General features: G+C 36.3%; 3 protein-coding genes across 6 annotated transcripts in view; 1 reads left to right on the top strand and 2 right to left on the bottom strand.

The window, feature by feature from the left end:
- The window catches only part of LOC120429998 (transmembrane protein 164), a 117,258-nt gene that overhangs the window by 21,027 nt on the left and 76,010 nt on the right, over positions 1 to 20,221 (bottom strand). The window lies entirely within an intron of this gene.
- On the bottom strand, positions 5,540 to 13,414 carry LOC120431568 (F-box/SPRY domain-containing protein 1-like). Its single transcript, XM_039596675.2, has 3 exons — positions 12,825 to 13,414; positions 6,061 to 6,227; positions 5,540 to 5,993 (listed from the first exon to the last, which is right to left on the bottom strand). Exons 1-3 carry the CDS (start codon positions 13,139 to 13,141, stop codon positions 5,779 to 5,781), a joined length of 699 nt encoding a protein of 232 aa, XP_039452609.2. The 5' UTR covers positions 13,142 to 13,414; the 3' UTR covers positions 5,540 to 5,778.
- On the top strand, positions 16,465 to 17,094 carry LOC120431570 (uncharacterized). Its single transcript, XM_039596677.2, has 2 exons — positions 16,465 to 16,908; positions 16,981 to 17,094. Exons 1-2 carry the CDS (start codon positions 16,494 to 16,496, stop codon positions 17,022 to 17,024), a joined length of 459 nt encoding a protein of 152 aa, XP_039452611.1. The 5' UTR covers positions 16,465 to 16,493; the 3' UTR covers positions 17,025 to 17,094.

Genomic DNA, 20,221 nt, shown 5'->3' with positions numbered 1-20,221 from the left:
AAAACAGATAAATAGGACGAAACACCTTAATTTAAGAGGATTAAGATTTTCAACTAAATAAAAATAAACAATTTGCATTTTTATAATATAAAGTATTTATTAAAAAAAACTAGTTACATACTTTCTTTTAAGCTAAATAGGATGCAAAACTAAATTTAATTCTTGTTGTAAATAGATTTGTAAGTTAAAAATATCCATAAATTCAAGAAAAAAATTATTGCTTTAAAATGTTTTTTTTTTTTCTTATCTCACTGTAATATTCGGCTCCAATAGTTGAATAGATACGATTCATCCGTCCAAACTCCAAAGTAAAGAAGTTTAAACGACGACTCTGGACACTTCACATAGACGCCCTTGTTCCCATGAGAGCAATTCTCCACCAAACCCGGAAATGAATTTTACTTATATTATTTAATTTGGCTCAAACTTTGTAGGGGGATCGAAGTAATCTGGGAGCGTGAACAGACGTATATTTTTTCCGCTGTCATATTTTTGGAATCTGATTTTTTTTTTTTTTTTTAAAAAACGTTCGATTTCAATTTTTAAACCGGAGTTCCTGTACAATTTTAATGGTGGTAGCGGTTGAGGTAGTGTCAGTGGAATATCAAAACCCAGAATTCAACTTCTCGTTGGCTTGATGCTCTTCATGGGGGTGACGATTACACGAATAAGAAGGCAGGATCAGCAACAGCTGGAGCACTTTATGAAGTGGTCATCATGCTCCTGTTCCAATCTACCAATCCGGCCAGCAGTAGCAGACTAAATGCATCGTGTGGTGAGAAGTACCAACTTGCGGCGTCTTATGCCTTGGCTGCCGGTTGAGCTGTACCATGATTGCTGCTGGAAGAACTGAAACCTTGATTATTGCTGCCCGCTTCTTTACTGTAGTCCTGTTCAAGTCCAGAAGTCTTAGAAGAATTACGATTCAAGTGGCATTTGATGATAAGTCCAAACCCTTGGTGAGATCTATCCATTTTATCTATCATTATTTGATAGATGATTTTATTCCCTTATTTTATATTGATATTGATCAAATGATATATTCATGTTATCCCATTCCCACCTTCCTTTTCTCCTATCCACATTTCCTCCCCCTCCCCTCCCCCCCCCCCTGCCCCTAAATATTATTATCTGCCAAATTTACACTAACACACCACACCACAACTGATTCGGAGCGTTTGGTACGGTATGTCCACGCATCCTTCCTCCCCTGATGATTCTGTGAAATGTGATCCGTTCACAGAATCTGTCTCTGCGGTTAATGCAACGCAGTAGGCCTGGCCGCTTTAATTTTTGCTATTCATTTTCGGGGTAACTCGGATGTACTGTAATCATTAATATTGACAAGAAAGGACTTGAGGCGTAATCTTACCACAAGTTCTTCCAGGATGCTTTCTTCGGACTGGCTGCGCTTGTGTTCGATTAGATTAGATTAGATTAGATTAATTTGGCTCAAACTTTGTAGGGGCCTTCCCCATGACCAAGGAAGCCATTTTGTGTCATAGAATCACTCATACAAGGCTCTACACAATTTTGGCCGCTGTCCATACAAAAATGGTACATAAATATTCGAAAATCTGTATCTTTTGAAGCAATTTTCTGATCGGTTTGGTGTCATCGGCAAAGTTGTAGGTATTAATGAGGCATACAGGCCAGACTCGATTATCCGAAGATCGATTATCCGAAGGTTTGTATGGAACTTCGGATGATCGAATGCATTTTTTTAAATGTTTCATCACCGTTATATTGGCCGCCATCTTGGATTTGAACAAATTAAAAAAAAAATTTGCCTTGTTTTGGGGGTCATACAAAGCAAAAATTAGATAACGAAAAAAAATAATTTCGTGATTCGATTATCCGAAGTGATTTTTTTCCGAGGCCTTCGGATAATCGAGTCTGGACTATATTGAGAAAAAATGGAACACAGAAAAAATACCAATATTTTAATTAACTTTTTTTTAATGAAAAAAATATCCCAAATATTTTTTTTTTTAAATTGTTCAGGAGCACAAAACCGCAACTTTTGAGCCATAGAAAAGTACGGACAAAAATTCTGCCGCCAAGCATTAATGTTTTTTTTAGAAAATGTGTTTTTTGGAATATATAAATATTCAGTTTTTAAAAATATACTTTTGAGAAATTTTTCGATCATTTCAAAAAAATAGTTTTGGAATCAACGCTAAATTTAAAAACGGCGACATTTTGGATATGGATTTTGGATAGAAAAAATATTTTTGTTCAAAAAACTAAAGTTTTTTGAAAAATACTCGGTGGCAACATTTTTGTCCATACTTTACTATGGCTCAAAAGTTGCGAGTTTTTGTGTCCTATAACATATCAAAAAATTAAAAAAATAAAAAAAATATGGATTATGGGAAATTTAACTTTTGTAAAAATCGATAAAAAAAATCGACAATTTTTTATTCATGTGCCAGTTTCTTTCGAAACAGTCCTTATCATTTTTCTATGATTGAATGGCCTTTATGCAACGTGGTGAACTGAAGTTTGTTCAGCCGATCCGGAGATATGATTTTTTGAAAATGTGATTTTTGCGAAAACTGCCAAACCATATTTTTGGACTACCCTATTTCAGATTTTTTTTTTTTCTGTTTGAGTATTAAGACACGGAATCCTGATTACGAGGACTATTGTATCGTGTTACCCATTTTTACTGTTATTAAGCATTTCCAGATCTATAACACAGTCCCTATTGAGAGGGAAAGTGCTGTTCCATCCAGATGCTGTAAACTCCATTCCTTGTGCCCTATTTCAGATAGGACCGCCCTAATCACCAATAAAAATTCGGGGTCTAATTATTTTGGCCAAGGAACTCCCATGCCAAGTTTGATCGGAGTTCTTAAGATCTAAATCCTGCTGGTTTGATGTGAAATCGTTGCTAAACGAGATTTATTTACCTTTTCAAATGTTAAGGCTGATTTTAAAATTTGGGCAATATTTTTGCTCCACAGATTGCAAAATTCCACTTAGTTCAATCTGCAATGTTTTTGGGACGAATTGATAAGATTTTTTAGTGATTTTTCCGAAATAAAAAAAAATGAATGTGGTCAAGCTTGATCATGACTTTCGCAGAACACTTTGATGAGTAAAAATCTTGAAAAATGTGCTTTTTATTTAAAAAAAATAAAATGTCCAATGTTTACAAATTTTACATCAAAATAATGAAGTATAAATTTGATGAGAATTTTTTTTCAACATTTTCGAAAAATCTGGATCTTAAAAAAAATCATTTGTTAATGTGGCATTTTTGGTTTCCTTGAACATATCCAAAAATTATTTTTCTTAAAATAACATTATTTTGTGCAATTCTTTTTTATGCAACGTAACACAAAAATGGGATTTTTTCCGTAATTTACATAATTTTTCAAACAAAGCTAAGCACGGGGTAGGTTATTTTTTTAATTTTTAAGGATACTTTTTGATGCAAATGAAAGCTTGTTTTTTTTTTGTTTTTTAACACTTTTTAACAATTGTGTAAATTTATGTAAAAGTAGCGCATCCTTTTCTTTAAACTTGGCAACTGTTGTAACTTTATCTTCGTTTCTTCTAGTTGATTGTTCAAATCACTCAGGAAAGAGTTCGATAGTGAATAATTTTAGTTTTTGTTTTGAAATTTTCCTCACTTTTAATTTAGGGAATGATGAAGGGAGGAACAATTTTCCTCGGCCTTGCAAATGATTCAAAATAAGCTTAAGGCTTTATTGAAATTTTGCGATGACAATGACAGTGGGTTTTGTAGCCTATGAAAGTCGAAAATCTCATGAAAAATGTTTCTCAATTAGTCCAGGGACCAAATCACTAAGAAAAGTTAAATTGGTTAAATTTTAGCTGAACAGAAGATTTTTTTCATTTTTGTTATGGTTAACCGAATAAATTGACAACTTTAATTGCCAAAATTTAATATTGAAAAATGTAAGAAAATAATAATAATTTGGCTATTTCTGAAAGTAAAATGTTTGTTTTTGATGATATATTTCGAACAAATACATGAGAAATACAACCTTCCCAAATTTCCCTGCCCAAAAAAACGAGGTGTCACTTTCGCTGGCGTTGATTCCCATAAACCGAGCGTGAGGGAAACAAGAGATAAGCCGAGCCGATTAGCGTAATCAACGTGGTGATTTACATCTCCCGTTTTTTTTTGGCACCGTTTGGATGCGGTTTGTAACTGTTGTTGCACCCAAAAATAACGATCAAAGATTCTGCCCAACGTGAGTGAGAGAACATTGGCGAGGACAAAAAATGCACCGGCCAGCAAAGAAGGTCAAGGTTGGACAACGCTCTCTGAACTTGATGCATCAGTAAAGCGTAACGAGCTGCCATCGAGACACGTGACCGCGCGGATTATTTCGGGGACCTTGCTGCGCCAGATTTCAAGTGGATTGTGAAAGTAGAGAAAAAAGTCAAAGTAGTTATATCACAGACATAACCGGAATGGCGTAGACTACGTAAAGTTTTAATATGTGGACAGAGTTTTCCATTTCTTAATTTTGATGAATTAGCTAGATACTTGAAATACATTAACGGAATAAGATTGTGAATGCGAGATGGACCCCCCGACACCTAGTACATTCAATTGGACCGTGTACGTACCGGTTGTTGAAACGGATTTTTTATACGATTCGAATTGAATTCCGATAAAGTTGACTATTACTAGAAAGAGATGGCAAATCTAATGCGAACAAAACCGCAGCTACCATGTAAACATACTTTGAATGTGTTGATAAATCTTCGAATTAAGGAAGGAAAGAGAAGAACGAAAAACGATTTTTTCGCGAACCGAATGAATGTTTGGTAGCAGAATGAGGGGGAGGGAGAGGGGTTGGGGGCGAGAGCAGCCTCAGAAAGCTGTGCATTCCGTCGCCCCCGAAGACCAAAATTAGTTCCTGAAATTTAAATTCAAATTAGTTCGCTGCCTCGTCCCGGGTGCTTTCAACGCTTTAGAATTGGATGAGACGTAAATCTTTCAGAAGCGCTCGCCGCGAATGCGACGAGCTAGTTGGATGTCCTGATTGTTTCACAACCAAGGCTTGACCCACGAGAGGCTTTTCGGCGGAAGGCAGCAGGCGCGCGCCTCATCTTGTTGATGCCTCGTCCCGGGTGGGACGAGAGACGGGGAGTGAGGCAACTCCGAAGAGTTGGGAAGTCTTCACCCCCTACCACGAAAGATCCAAACGGTCCGGCCACCGAGAGGCAACTGGCTGAAGGTGACGACGAGAAGGCGATGCGCACTTCTTTTCCAGTTCTGGTCCCTCTCTCCTGCTGCTGCTGCTCTGGTCTCTCTCCTGCTGCTGCTGCTGCTCTGGGCTGAGCTTTCCTGCTGCTGCTGCTGCCGGTCCGACGTCTGAGACGTGAATGATGGAATGGGCTCTGGCGCGCGTTGTTATAAATGATTTCGAGCCGCTACTTCCCCTCCTTTTTCGCGACCGACACTCGGTCGCGTTGCTCGGATGATTTTCCCCTCAAAATAGGTACTTGACATTCCCGTCCGTGAGTGGGAAGCGCTCATTTTGCTTGCAAAATCTCTGCATTTTGAAAACATTTTAAAACATTCAATTGTTTCAATAGTTAAACTATTTTGCCAACAATGAAAGTTTTATAGCAAATTGCTGAATAATTTTCGAATCGAATGGAACATAAATCGTGTCGATTCGATTAGAGGGAAGGAAGATATAAGCGTTTGACGGATGACGCAGTATTCCAGGGCCTTCGGCCGGGTTTTTTGGAATGGCACCCCAGTACCTTCGACAAAGACGTAGTCTACGTCAAAAACTCACCCGTAAACGCCACTCCCAAAAACTCGTAGTTCTTTTCGAACGACAGCGTGTTGTCGTCGCAGTCCAGAATAACCCGAATCCGTTCGCCGACCTTGTACTTTGGCGCGTTGTTTAGCAGCGGGTAAATCCCGTGCGCGTCACCATTGTGCAGCAGCAGGTTGTCCACCAGGTTCCAGCCCCAGCTTTGGTCGTCCGCCCCTAGAAGAGGAAATTTCAAATTTAAATGTATTTTCAAAAAAAAAACACCCAAAACAAAATCACTCACCTAGTAAAGCATAGTACCCGTGGCATTGGATGGCGGCGTCCTTGGTGGCGATTCCGACCACGGCGACCGTCCCCAGTGGGCCCTCCCACCTCACCTCCCACGCGTGTCTCCCGTGCTGGAAGCCGATTTTGCCCCGCGAACCGTCCGTGCTCTGTGCCACCGGGTTTCTGAAAGGAAAATAAATTTTATAATAATTATATCGCCGGAAAAAATATATTTTAACCCTCTACAACCCACCCTTAGACGGGTTTAGATCTAAAAAATCGCCAAAAATTTTCAACCAGATTTTTGATCTTTAAAAAGCATTGGAAAGAGAACTCTTAAAATTTAAGAAAATTATTGGGTTAGAAGTTTGTTTTATGTAATTTTGCCAAAGTTTTTTAAAAATGTTATATTTTTAGGGGTCAACTTTGGCTCTGTTTTTACCTGTTTTGACTAACATTTTCTAAATTTTAAGATGTATGCAGTAATTTTTGTAGTGTCCCAGACTATGCCTCTACGCGTTTTTTTTAGAATTTCAATGATAATGGTGCCATTTTATAGCAGAATATGTGAAAAACAAACAAAAAATTGAAAAAGTTACTGTAAAAACATGAAAAAATAGAAAGGCAAACTGTAATGATAGGAGATGGTAGAGTAGGCCAAATACTACCAAAAACAAACATAAACTAAACAAGATAAATGCAAATTAAAATACTAAAAATTAAACAAGCAAAAAAACATAAAACAAGAGAAGTACCGTTTTTCGTAGAACAAAAGTTCCTCAAAATGACCTCCTGAACACGGGAAAAATTAAAAAAAATCAAAAAAATATTGGGCAGTAGAGGGTTATGGGAAAACTAAAACTCAGAGATTTTCCATAGTTTTCTAAGAAGAAGAGGCTTTCCCTATGGCCAAAGAAGGCATTTTTTCGTATTTCAGAAATAAATTTTCAGAACGACTTGCAAAGTTGTAGGTATTGCTTAGAACAGGTCAGAAAACAATAGTTACCCTTAAAAAAAATATTCATGCAAAAGAAAATAATCTTTTTTCATAAAAATGGAAATTTCAAAAACGCATTTTTCATTTTTCTTTTTATTTTAAGCCAACTTTTAAGTTACTGGGAAGTAAGGAAAAATAGCAGAGACTCAAAAGTTGTATTTTAACAGTATGGCCCATAAAAAAACCCTACATTATTATCAGGTGGAAATTGGGCCTGATTTGACTATTCATGATGTATGTATTAGCATGTGTACAAGGGTGACAATAAAAAAATCGGCATCAGGGATACTTAAGGATCTTTAGACCATAATAAAAAATTGTGCCAATTTTGAGCCCAATCGGTTCAGGTTAAGGGGTCTCTTTTTAACGTTGAAGTTTATATGGGGAAAATCGCAAAAATGTATGCAGAAAAGCATCGTTGCAGTATTTTTCTGCCAGGTGGCGCGGGTCTCGCCCAAAATTGTCCAAGTGTGAGATTCTTGTAGGAAATTTTATTTCCTACAACTTTGTGGAAGGGTGTAAGAAGATCCAAGTTGATCCTGATTTTTGGTGATTTTTTTAGTAAATAGTATTTTCTTACATACTTCCTGTATACCCCTTATATACCTTCAAGTATATAAGCCGATTTCTTTTCATCGCATTGCTAATAACTCATCAGGATCAGCTCGGATCTTCTTACACCCTTTGACAAAGTTGCAGGAAATTGAATTTTCTACAAGAATCTCACACTTGAACACATTTGGGCGAGACCTGCGCCACCTGCTGCCAAAATTCTGAAGCGATGTTTTTCCCCATACATTTTTGCGATTTTCCTCAAATAAACTTCAACGAAAAAATGCGACCCCTAAACCTTAACCGATTTGGCTCAAAATTGACACAGTTACTTATTATGGCCTATAGAATCGAGCCAGGGGGTATCTCTTGCGATTTAACAAAATTTTCATTTTTTCTTTTCACCCTAATGTGTATACGTTGAAAACCAAAAAAATCAATGCCTTGACAACTTTTCCATTTGCATAAAACAATGTTAGGCCGTTGCCGTCTTTTAAAGTTTATGTCGCCTCCTTCTTCAAAATTGGTTCGATATTTTTTCATAAAACTGGAAAACTTCAATGGAAATAGAAGTCTAAAAAACTGAGAACAATCTAAAATGCCTTTTTCTGCATTGACAATCATATTTAGCATGTTTGGGCTCGTTTAAAAATATTTTAAACATTAATGAAATTACAATGTTCAGCACCGCAAAAACTTTTTTTCTCACAAAAACAAAATTTTCATCAAGACTTAGAAATTTTGGAAATTTATGATTGCAAAACAACTGAACAGGTGTATACTGCCCATGTTCGCATAAATGTCCCATATGCAAAAACAGCAAACTGAGTAAAAGGCATTTGAAGTTTGTCCCACACATAAGGCTACGTGTTAAGTTTTCACGAAAAAACTGGATTTCCTCCCGATTTCTAGAACAAAGTACTGGATGTTATAGGCTCTTTAGAAAGAGCACACGATTTTGAACCAAACTGCATCAATAACTCAAAAGTGATGAAAATGCATATGGGACATTTATGCGATCATGGGCAGTATAATGCATTTTAAAACACTTTTTTTTTATTCACATGTTGAAACCGTTACCTGTAATTTCATTTTTTTTTTTATTGGTCGATTATACTAAAATATTGAACCTTTCGAAAATATCTCGATGCTGGAAAATAATTCAATTTTTAGGATTTTTTTTTTCAAGAAAGAAATTAATTCTTTTATGATGGTAATTGCCTTTAACAGGTTCAGTGATGAGACTTTTAACAGTAAAGAGCTATTGGGCACCAACTACATAGGTTTTAAATTATTGATTTATTTTGACCGAATAACTCAAGACAATAACCCAAATAATTGCAAAAAAACTATGAAAATATCTTCAAAAAATCCCAAGCAGCAATAACTGTTGCCAAGCCTTATTTGCAACTAATTCAAAACAATCCAAAATTGCTGTGGCAACATTTACGCAACACTTCTGGAGACAAAAAAAGCGCACTGCAACGAAGCGATTGGCAACAATCGTCAGATAGTTGTATTTAAATGTGTTACAGCAACGTTTCTGATGCACTGTAGAAAAATCATGGTGTTGCAACAATGTGACAAATATATTGCAAATATGTCACCATATTGCTGAAAATTTGGGTTGCTTGAAATGAAACGTGCAACCGAAATGGTTTCAAGCGCAACAAACTTGTAATTAACTTCTAAATAAAAATGTTTCCACTTTTGTATCGCTGCAAAACAAAAATGGATAAGTCTTGAAAAATGATCGCACATTATTTTTCGTTCCCAACAAACAAAATCAGTTTTGTTGAATGTGTAGAAGGTTTTTTCTATTGCCATTTCAAAGTTACCGAGTAAAATTGCATTCTACTCATAATTATTTCATGCGCCATCAAACTTGTTAAAATTTGCTATCTATTTTTGAACCATTTCAAAGGCAAAATTAAAAAAAAGTTAGCTGATATATGTAAAAAGTATATGAGACGTTGTTTCTCCAGTGCAGATTTCACAACGAAAAAGTGCATCTTCCGGTTAGGTCGGCTTCGCTTCTCTTTCCGGACGTTGTGCTGTCCTAACTGATCCTGTTCCTGTTTTGGAACCGGTTCTTAATCTTCGGTTCCGGTATGCTCCGGGAACCTCTGTTTTTCTGCTGCTTGGTAATCTATCCGATGGGGAACGAATGGTCCATTCCTTCCTCGTCATTCCGAGCGTTTTTCAGTTTCTTCCTTGCATTGCGACGCTGGGCTTTGAAACGGCCCGTTCTGGAGGAAACTCAATACACAAATGAAACTTTCCGGTTGGAAAAATATTTAAAAAAAACCGCGAACACTCAATCATTTTTCTTCTCAAGCTTTCGACTAAAACTCTGCTTTTTTAAATAATGTTATATTTTTGTTGCGAAAACGTTGCAATAGCTATTATTTCAAGAGCATTTGTTTTCGAGTCTAAAACGATGCTTCACTGAGGAAACGTGGCTGAAACATAGTTGTGGCATAATTGGCTTCTAAATATAAGATTGGTGTAGCTTAGCTTTCTGATCCCTTGTTGCAACTTATTTTGAACTTAGTCATTTTGAGCATGTTGCGCATTGCTACTTGGGATACTAAACTGACATTCAAATCAAATCAAATTATTCGCTCTACAGCATTGCCTTGGCGTTCTCGATTGCGAGATTCCTACTCGAAAATAGGTGTCCGAAGGCTTGATTGTTGAGGCAATTACAAACCTCTTTTTGCACCTTAGCTTCCCATCCACCCCGGGATTCGAACTGACGACCTTTGGATTGTTAGTCCAACTGCCTACCAGCGACTCCACCGAGGCAGGACCCAGAGAGACGACTCCTACACCTGGACTGAGCTAACGACCTAACCCTTTTTAGGTTAGTCCGGGGCCAACATTTACTTCCCCGTCCGACGGAAGGCGTGATCAGACAAATCTCGTCTCGAAAAATGCCACCGGGACCTTCTGGGATCAAACCCAGGCCGACTGGGTGAGAGGCAACCACGCTTACCCCTACACCACGGGTCCCGGTTATAAACTGACATTATAATCCTTAAAAAATCAGTTTGTTAAATAATTTTAAGAAAGATACCACCAAAATATGCACACGTCGTATTTTTAATGAAAAGTGCTTTTCAGCACAGTTTTTAGTGTTAAAAAGGAGGGGAAACTCATGTTTTTTTCCGTCGCACCCTGATGTTGGCAGATCAACTTTGAAACTCATTTTCATCTGATATCAAGTTGTATCAAGCAAGTATCTCTAAATAAAAGAAATTTTGTGTATAGTTAGAATCTACTAATAGGATAGATTGAATTGGATTCGCTCATCCCTCGATCAGTCCTTGGGAAAAAAAATACTTGGCGGCTGTTGGAAAAAATATGACGAAACAAATCATTTCAGTAATCACAGACTACTAACTACGTCAAAAATTTTTGCAAGAAGTTTTAGAATGTTTTCATAGCAATTTTGTGTGAACAGCCCAGACAGTTGTGGTTATATTGCGACTTATATGAAGAAACCAAAATTACAAATGCAAAAATCGAGAAACATATGTCATTAAATGAAGGATTTAGTATTATTTTTGATTCTCAAATAATCAAAGAGGTAATTTATTATAATTATTATTACTTATTTTTCGTTTTAAGATTTGCGTGTTTTTGTAATTTTGCCGGGTCATTTTGAATAATGTTCTACAGATTTCTGGAGTTTTTTTTTTTTTGAAAAGGTCCAATAAACCAAATTTCCAGTTTTCGCTTTTTGGGTGTTTTTGAAACCGCCTTGAGTCAGGGGTATTAAAAAACACCCAAAAAGCAAAAACTGAAAATTTGGTTTATTGGACCTTTTAAAAAAAAAACTCCTGATTTGTAGAGTAGACAGAAACAAAAGCTCGTGAAAGATGCAATAACTAGCTGAAAAAGTGACAACTTTCCTATTGTTGAGTATTTTTTTCGAAAAGTTCTCTTTAGATTATTCATGAATAAATAGAGCACAGCGATTTTTTCCTATGCTGATAGAAAATCTGATTAACTTCATTGAAATTTTGAAATTGATGTTTGGTCCTTTATGCAATTGGAAGCATGTTCCTTCATTTAATATCAAATCAAATATATTAGTGGAATGTATTTCCATCGCACACCTGATGTTTGCATATCAGCACTTTGGTTTCGATTACTGCTTCTAAAAAGCGTTTGCAGCCCATATCAAGCAAAAAATAGTGAGAAACTTCATATTGGACAGAATAAAACCGAGTTCTTTATCTGCCAAACATACGAGAATTTCCCTCAGAACCTCTAGAAAAAAAATCATGAATCATAAGGTTTGTGGCGTCCCAAAAAGCGATAAACTGCCGACTACGTTTTGCGTTTTTTTAAGTTTTGATGCACCATTTCGTTTATGTGGATCAATTCGACAATCCAAAAATGTATTAAAACGAAATATTCCAATTTATTTAAGATAATCGACAGCTCTGAGCGCTCTACTCCCTGCTGAATCGGCGGTCGAAGCTGAGCATCAAGAACAAGTCGCTCGTTGTCAAGTGCATCATCCGTCCAATGCTGACCTACGCTGCTGCGGTCTGGGGCAACTGCGCCAAATCGCACCGTAAGCGACTCCAGGTGAAGCAGAACAAGCTGCTCAAGATGGTGCACAACTTGGACCCGTGGTACCCGACCGACGATCTACACGAGCTGGCCGGCGTCGACACCATCGACGCAAGCATCGAAAAGGCAACGAGAACCTTCAGGACTTCGTGTGGGATGTCAACGAATCCGCTCATCGAAGCACTCCTCCGCCAACAACTGTGATATTAGTCTTAAGCCAAACATAGATCTAGGGTTTTTTCCTCATAATTTATTTTCCCTAAAAGAGCACGCAGTTAGCAAAATCTAAACGTAGAAATATGTATCCTCCCTGCAAAGGCTTATGAATTGATCTCAGTTGAAAGGTTCTCCAAATCTCTGAATTGCTAATGTAACATCCTGGAACAGAACTGTTAAATTCTAATAAAAACACAATTGAAAAAGTAATCGACAGCTCTGTCCAAAATAAATCTCAAGAGAAACATCAAATTATTTTGCTTGGTAAATTAATTGATTCTCAAACGAAACGGCAACGATTTATTTACACTTTCCTATGTTGTTACGTTTTTAACCGTTGAAACTATTTTTTCAACTTGAGAAAAGTTCAACCCCACAAGACAAATGACTGATTCAACGTTCCCCCTTCCGGGGACACCACCACTTACCGATGCAGCGTGAATCCGTTCGGTTTGATGTAAACATGCCGGCTGCAGTCGTACGGATTCCACGCGTGGAAGAATGCCCGCAGCTTGGCCTTGTACGTCGGCACCACCGACAGCAGGTCCGTCTTGAACGCGTCCGGGGATAGCTTTTGCATGCACTGCGCCCGCCACACCTCGTTGTTCTCGTCGCTGAGGAACCGGTGCCAACTTTTACACACCAGCGCACAATTCCGCAGATCTTGCAGCTTCAGGTAGGAAAAGATCAGCTCCAGCACGTTGTCCGGAATGTCCGGCGCGTACTCGGTGAGGTCGTCATCCATCGCGGGCAGCGGCAGGTCAGAGCGCGGGTCAGTTCCGGATTCCGGCGGAACAGAACAAAAGCGGGTTGTTTATTTACGGAATCGCCTAATCCTTTGATCCGTCACGAAACACACACGAACGCACACGCAAACACCGCCCGGAAAAGAACGCCACGACTTCTCAACTTAACATTTGCACTAATCCCGCTTTAATCGCGATTAAATTGAAATTATTCTACTCGGAACGGAGTTCCTTTTTTCGTTTGGATTTTCGCAATTTTTTGTTTTGACAGCTCTGTGGGTGAAAATTTTTCTGCTTGCTGTCAAACGCGGGCGCAAGGTGAGCGAACGCAAAAGAGGTAACCATGTTCGAAATTCGAAATCATATGATTGGTCAGGAAGGTTTTGCTGTATGGGCAGAAAGGAGAGGGGTGGTCAAATAGTTTTTGTTGTAAATGATTATTTAAAAAAAAACTTTAAATTTAAACAAAAATAAGTAAAATCCTGAGTTTATTTTGATAAGGCTGGTACTAATTTTATTAAATATTTGTCACCCCCCCTCCCCCTTCAAACTTGGCCAAAATATGGGGGGGCAAAAACATTTTTTTTAAGCTTCTAAATTTCAATGGAAATTTAAGTGCAATCAGATGAAATTTATTCAAAATGCATACCACCCCCCCCCCCCCCCCGGCCATAAGGGTTTCTAGTCAGAAATTTACCAACACATTCAAAGTATGTTTATATTACAGCTGGACGTTTGTTTGCATCAGATTTCCTATCTCTTTCTAGCAAAAGTTTTTTGTCAGGCGACTTCTAGCTGGGTTTTTTGACTCACCGCCCGATATGTCAGCAAACATATTTCGCAGGGCTGTGACAGCTCCAGCTCGATCATTGTTTGCATCAGGACACTGTGACGAGGAGTTCATCATTTTTGGGTTAAAATAAATTTGTTCACTGAGGATAGAAAGCCTTATAGCCGAGGAACAAAAACTTTGAAAAATATTTGCATCGGCAAATGGAAGGCAAAAAAATCATGGAAAAAATGGTAAAAAATACTATTTGCTAAGGATTTTGCCAAAAATAAAATAATTAAGAATGGTTTCCACCCTTTCCGCATGTTCCTCCAAAAAGCTTCTTAGCAGCAGCAGCAGCTACGCTTCTGTCGCTGAGAGTGAGTGTGAAAAAAGTGGGAAAGTGCGGCCAAATTTGAATTCTTGGTGGCACGTCAGGTCGTCAGTGGTAGAACTCCAGAAGCATAGGTTAAAGTCGAAGTGAAAGCACTCAGCTTGATTAAAAAGCCTGGTCTCGGTTTTATAGAATGCCGAGCTGCAGGAGTAACTGTCAAATTTTATTCAAATGCCAAGCTGCTCGGTCAAAGCCAACAAGAGTCATGTTTATGTTTTGATGATTTTTAAAAATGTTTTCCATTTCGCCAGTTTTTGTTCAATCGAACGTGTACGTGGAATTCGCATGAAACTGAAAAAAAAATCAAGTGCGGCACTACTAGAGTGTCAGTTCCAAGATGGCGGCAAAACGTGTGCGGAACTAGCGCGAGTTTCTTCAAAACAAATTTTGACAGCTCCGAGTGTGGTACTTGGGGCGAAACTATAACTCTCAGTCGAACGTAACATTAGGAGCTCGATTAGGCACCCGAGCGGAAATATCTGTTTTTGGTTTCCCGATAAATAGGGTCCTAAAGCCTTTTGTCAATTTTTATGTTCAACGGCAAAAAAACACGATTGAAAACTATTTGTGATCACTTTTTTTTTTTATTTCAATGCACAAAAATATGACAAGACAACATTTTTGCGATGGATCAACTATAGTCCTCTTGGAACGAGCTGTCAAGTAGGACCTTTTCTGTTAAGAAGGGCCGCTAGGTTTTTTTTTAAATTTATTTTGAATCAATTTTAAATCTTTTGCGGTTGTGCAATGGGTTATTGTAATCAGAAAAAAATATTTAATGTAATAAAATAATATCACAAATTGGGTCCTAAAATGAAGCTTAGATTGCTGATATTATTGTTTGCAGCGATAAAGCTTATTTTTCTGAGTACAATGACCCTTTGTACGACCACAAAGAGTTTCAAATGGATTTTCAAATCAATTTGGAAAAATTAACCACGTGGTCCTTCTTGACAGAAAAGTTTCTACCTGACAGCTCGTTCCAAGGGGACCATAGTTGATCCATCGAAAAAATGTTGTTTTGTCAATAATTTTTTTGCATTAAAATGAAAAAAAGTGATCAGAAATGGTTTTTAATTGGGTATTAAAGCCCTATGTGAATTTTTATGTACAACGGTGTTTTTTACCGTTGTACATAAAAATTGACATAGGGCTTTAGTACCCAATTTAAGCTTAATTTTAGGATCCATGGATTCATTTTTTTTGTTCTTTGACTGACAAAAATTCAATCGACTTTTGTTAAAGTTTAACACGACATAGGACCAATAAAACATCTAGAGTTTGTTTAAGAGGTCCTATAAGCTATTATCTTTCATATGTTTATAGGACCTCTTCAAAAAAAAAATCTTGATTTGTAATACCGTTCATTCTTTTTGCCTTACTGCAGATTTTTTTTGTTTTAAATGTTAATCTTGAAAGAATGAAAATAAATTAATTGGGTACTAAACTGCCCCTGATCGCATAAATGTCCCATATGCATTTTCATCGATTTCGAGTTATTGATGCAGTTTGGTTCAAAATTGTGTGCTCTTTCGAAAGAGCCTATAACATCCAGTACTTTGTTCTAGAAATCAGGAGGAAATCCAGTTTTTTCGCGAAAACTTAACACGTAGCCTTATGTATGGGACAAACTTCAAATGCGTTTTTCTCAGCTTGCTGTTTTTGCATATGGGACATTTATGCGAACATGGGCAGTAAAGCCCTATGTAAATTTTTATGTACAACGGTAAAAAACACGATTAAAAATCATTTCTGATCACTTTTTTTCATTTTAATGCAAAATTTTTTTTTGACAAGACAACATTTTTTCGATGCATCAACTATGGTTCCCTTGGAACGAGCTGTCAAGTAGGAGCTTTTCTGTCAAGAAGGACCGCGAGGTTAATTTTTCAAAATTGATTTAAAAATCCATTTTAAACTCTTTGTGGTCGTACAAAGGGTCATTGTACTCAGAAAAAAATAAGCTTTATCGCTGTAAACAATAATATCAGTAATCTAAGCTTCATTTTAGGACCCAATTCATCAACGGAAAATTTTACAGTGTACTTAATATTCGAATTATGCTGCAAACGCTTGCTGCTGCATGGGTCTTGTTTCCACCCCGCAGCAATTTTGTTTACCGTTGATGTTCGAAAAAAAAACTTTGCACCAACAAACCAAAACAACAGCAATCCGTCAGCTGTCAAAAATGCGTGCGCCCTCGACCGAAATCAAAACAAATCAATTTCTCACAGCGCAGAGTTCCCCGAACGATTCCGGAAGCGTAAAATTCGTACCATTCGTGACGCTCGCAGATTGCTCAATAGTGTTCTTCCCGTTTGAACCCGAACGCGCGCACGATCCGTCGTCAGCAACGGCATTCAAAATTGAGAACAACAAAGCGAAGCCGAGCGCGGGCAAGTCGTCTTCGAAGCCGGCCAGCAAACAGCAGCAGCAGCCGAATCAGCACCAGGTCGGAATCATGAAGCCGACGGTCGTGGCGGACGAGATGTTTCCGGAGGGGCCGGGACCGTTTATGGACTTGGAGGAGGCGGGAGGATCGACTGGGCTGCTGATGGATCTGGCCGCCAACGAGAAGGATGTCCACGCGGATTTTTACAATGGTGAGGAGGGGGAAGGATGAATTATGTAAAGAAGGAGTTTGTCAATGTTTCAAAATTCTTTTATTTTTGCAGATTTCGAGGACCTTTTCGACGAGGATGAGGAAAACATGGTTTGAAGACAACGGAAAGCAATGATAATTTAATTTGATGAGAAGAATGTTCTGAATAAAATGGTATAACTTCAAATTTATTGTGTTCAATTCTGAGAAATTCCCTGGGACTTATTTATAATTGTTTTATTTGTTGTTATTGTTCCATACTTTGACGATATTTACATGCTATTTTTAGTATCTATTTGTATATAATATGTTCAAATATATTATATACAAAATTTTTTAATCATGACCAACAAACTTCTTTCGTTTTTTTATTTTCTTGCTTTCTGAAATTTCTGAAAAGTTGGCATTTGATGTCCTCTAAAACATATCAAAAAATAAAAATAGTGTTTTTTTGCAAATCAAGTTTAAACGACAAAAAGTTAAATAAAAAAACCAAAAACATTTTACCGTGTATCATTTTTTTACAGATTTTTAAATTTTCCTGCATCATTTTTGTATTAGATGGGATTTAACCCGTAGAAAAAAATGTTTTCTAAATTTTAGCATTCTTGGGGAAAAAATAAAATGGTTCGAAATTCGAAGCTTCAGATTTTTTTTATCTTTTCAGCTTTTTTAATCCAAAAAATTAAAAACTTTAAAAAATCCGACATTTTTAAACACAAAATTTAAAAATCCTCAATTCTCTTTAGGAAAAAACTTTAGGAATTCAAAAATTTCAAAATTTAAAAAAAAATAAAAACATCAAGAGAACAAAAAAATAATTTCTCAAATGTTTAAATTGTGAAATTCATAAAAACTTAAGTGCTACCATTTGTGTCACCACCATAAATTACAGAAAATATGATAACCTTGGAACATTTTCGAAGTCATATTTTAGGTTAGAGAAATTTTGAGTAGAAAATAATACAAATTTCGTTTTTCATTTTTTGATGAGTAATTTAGTGAGTATCATCGAGTACGAACTGTATTTAAGTTGTCAAATCTCTAGATTTATGAATTTTATGCACACGACTTTGGCCCAGAGTAGAGAGACATAAATATCGAATCATATTTGCAGCGGCCTTATTTGAATTTTGAATTATGTTCTTGAGTTGTTGAATTTCTTCATTGAATTTTCGCATATATTTATTTTTGAATTTATAAATTTTCCTAAATTCCTCATTTTTAAAATTTCTACATTTTGGAATTTAAAAATTGTAGAACATTTCCAGAGTTTCGTTTGAAAAGGACCAATAAACTATTGTCTTCCATATGTTTATAGGACCTAATAAAAAAAAACAAAGAACGATTTAAACAAAATTGCTGTTATTATTCTTTCAAAGGATTTAGATAAATGCCAAGGAATTCATAAAAAATGTTTTTGCCAAGTTCCCTTTTTAATTTTGTAATTTTTGATATTGAATTTTTTAATCAATGTTAATTTATCTAGTGGCCAGTATTTAACTGTTTTATTTTTCAATGAAAATTCAGTTTGATATGATTTGTGTTTTCCCACTTATTTTAAGCAAAATGTTTGAAGAGACAAATTTTTTAAACAATTTTGCAATAAACTCAAAATTTCTTGGATTATTTTTTTTGCAATTTCAATATTTTCTTCATGGTTTCAAAACGTAAAAAAGTTTTTCAATTTTGAATTTAATTCGATATTGAAGTTTTCCGAAAACTAAAAATCAAGCTTTATCTGTAGTAAGTAATTTTTCCATACTCTCAAAAAAAGTTCAAGGGCAATATTTGGGCAATAAAACATATTATAAATTACTTAATGAATTTAGTTAAACAATTAAAAATATTTACAAAAAAAAAAAACATTGCCAAACTCAAGTTGTCATAACTCTAAGCTGGCCATTAGGCTCTATTTCTATATTATTATTTTTTCATTAACTTTACCTCTTGTTTGATAAAACATTAATTAATTAATAGAGATCATTGGATTCATAAAAAATATTATGAAAATCTGTGTCAAATGCATCCAATATTCATTAAGATTTTGAATGTCTTAAACAGCTTTTCCATACTCTCTACTATATTGAATTAGTGGAAAGAACCATAAATTTAAAGTAAGTTACTAAAGCAGAATTCAGTGTATTCAATTGTAAAATTGTAAAAAAAACAAAATTATTCAAGAGTTGAAAAATAATTTTCAAGCAAATATGCCCAGAATTCCCGACTTTTTCCCAATTTTTCGCGGATTTTGGCGAATTCCCGACTTTCCCGATTTCCCGACTTGAGTGGCCACCCTGTAAATGTTACGCACTCACTCACTTTTTTTTAAATTAAAATTTCTGGATTTTTGAAATGATCAATAAACCAAATTTTTATTTCTTGCTCACTAGACTATGGTGACAATAAAAAATAAATATTTTGGAAAATCTTAAGGGATACTCCCTGATTTGATTATTTATGTAAAAATAAGAAACTGTGCAAATTTTGAGCCAAATCGGTTAAGGTAAAAGGGTCGCTTTTTATCGTTGAAATTTGTATGGGAAAAAACCGCAAAAAAGTTTGGGGAAAAGCAAACATTCAAAATTCCACCAAAAGATGGTGTTTAATGTGTCGGATCAAGTGTGAGAGTCTTGGGTAAAATTTTATGACAAACAACTTTGTCAAAGACTGCAAAACGATTCGAGTTTACCCTGACGAGTTATTAACGATTTAAAGAAGACGTTTTTGTATGAAAAGATTTTTTTTTCACCAACTTTAACGATCTATAGCGACCCTTAAACCTTAACCGATTTCGCATAAAATTTTCACAGTTACTTATTTTCGATTTTCTTTAGTGACACCTCATTGAGCACCCAAAAAGCTAAAAAAAACCTTTATTTTAATCTAATCTAACACAAACGCAGCCAGTCCGATGAATGCATGCTGGAATGTACTGTTATTAGATTACGCCCCAAGCACATTTCTTGCCATTATCAATAGTTGCAGTACATCCGAGAACACCCGCAAATGTATTGCAAAAATTAAAGCGGCCAGCCCTACTGCGTCGTGTTTTGCGCAGAGAGGATTCTGAAAACGGTTCACATTTCACAGAATTTACAGGGGTGGAAGGATGCGTGGACATACCGTACCAAACGCTCCGAATCAGTTGAGGTTGGTTGTGTAATTTTGGCTTCGTGGAAATTCAGAAATGGGGATTGGGGAATATAATATAGAGGAGTTTTTTTTTTTTTCAATTAGTCCGCCATTTTTTTTTCTAACTCCAGATTGTATCTTTCGGATATTCGCAAAGTCAAAACACGGCCACGATTTAC

The sequence above is a fragment of the Culex pipiens genome, chromosome 2, assembly GCF_016801865.2.
Source record: "Culex pipiens pallens isolate TS chromosome 2, TS_CPP_V2, whole genome shotgun sequence".
Lineage (NCBI taxonomy): Eukaryota > Metazoa > Arthropoda > Insecta > Diptera > Culicidae > Culex > Culex pipiens.
This window is presented reverse-complemented; position numbering and strand designations above follow the sequence as displayed.

What these genes read in the sequence shown, in the direction of transcription:
- LOC120431568 (XM_039596675.2), bottom strand. Translation starts at nt 13,141, where the DNA reads ATGGATGACGACCTCACCGAGTACGCGCCGGACATTCCGGACAACGTG. An exon ending in AACGGATTCACGCTGCATCG is followed by an intron (nt 6,228 to 12,824) that starts GTAAGTGGTGGT and finishes TTTTCCTTTCAG; the next exon opens with AAACCCGGTGGCACAGAGCA. An exon ending in CGGGTACTATGCTTTACTAG is followed by an intron (nt 5,994 to 6,060) that starts GTGAGTGATTTT and finishes TTCCTCTTCTAG; the next exon opens with GGGCGGACGACCAAAGCTGG.
- LOC120431570 (XM_039596677.2), top strand. Translation starts at nt 16,494, where the DNA reads ATGCGTGCGCCCTCGACCGAAATCAAAACAAATCAATTTCTCACAGCG. An exon ending in CCACGCGGATTTTTACAATG is followed by an intron (nt 16,909 to 16,980) that starts GTGAGGAGGGGG and finishes TTATTTTTGCAG; the next exon opens with ATTTCGAGGACCTTTTCGAC.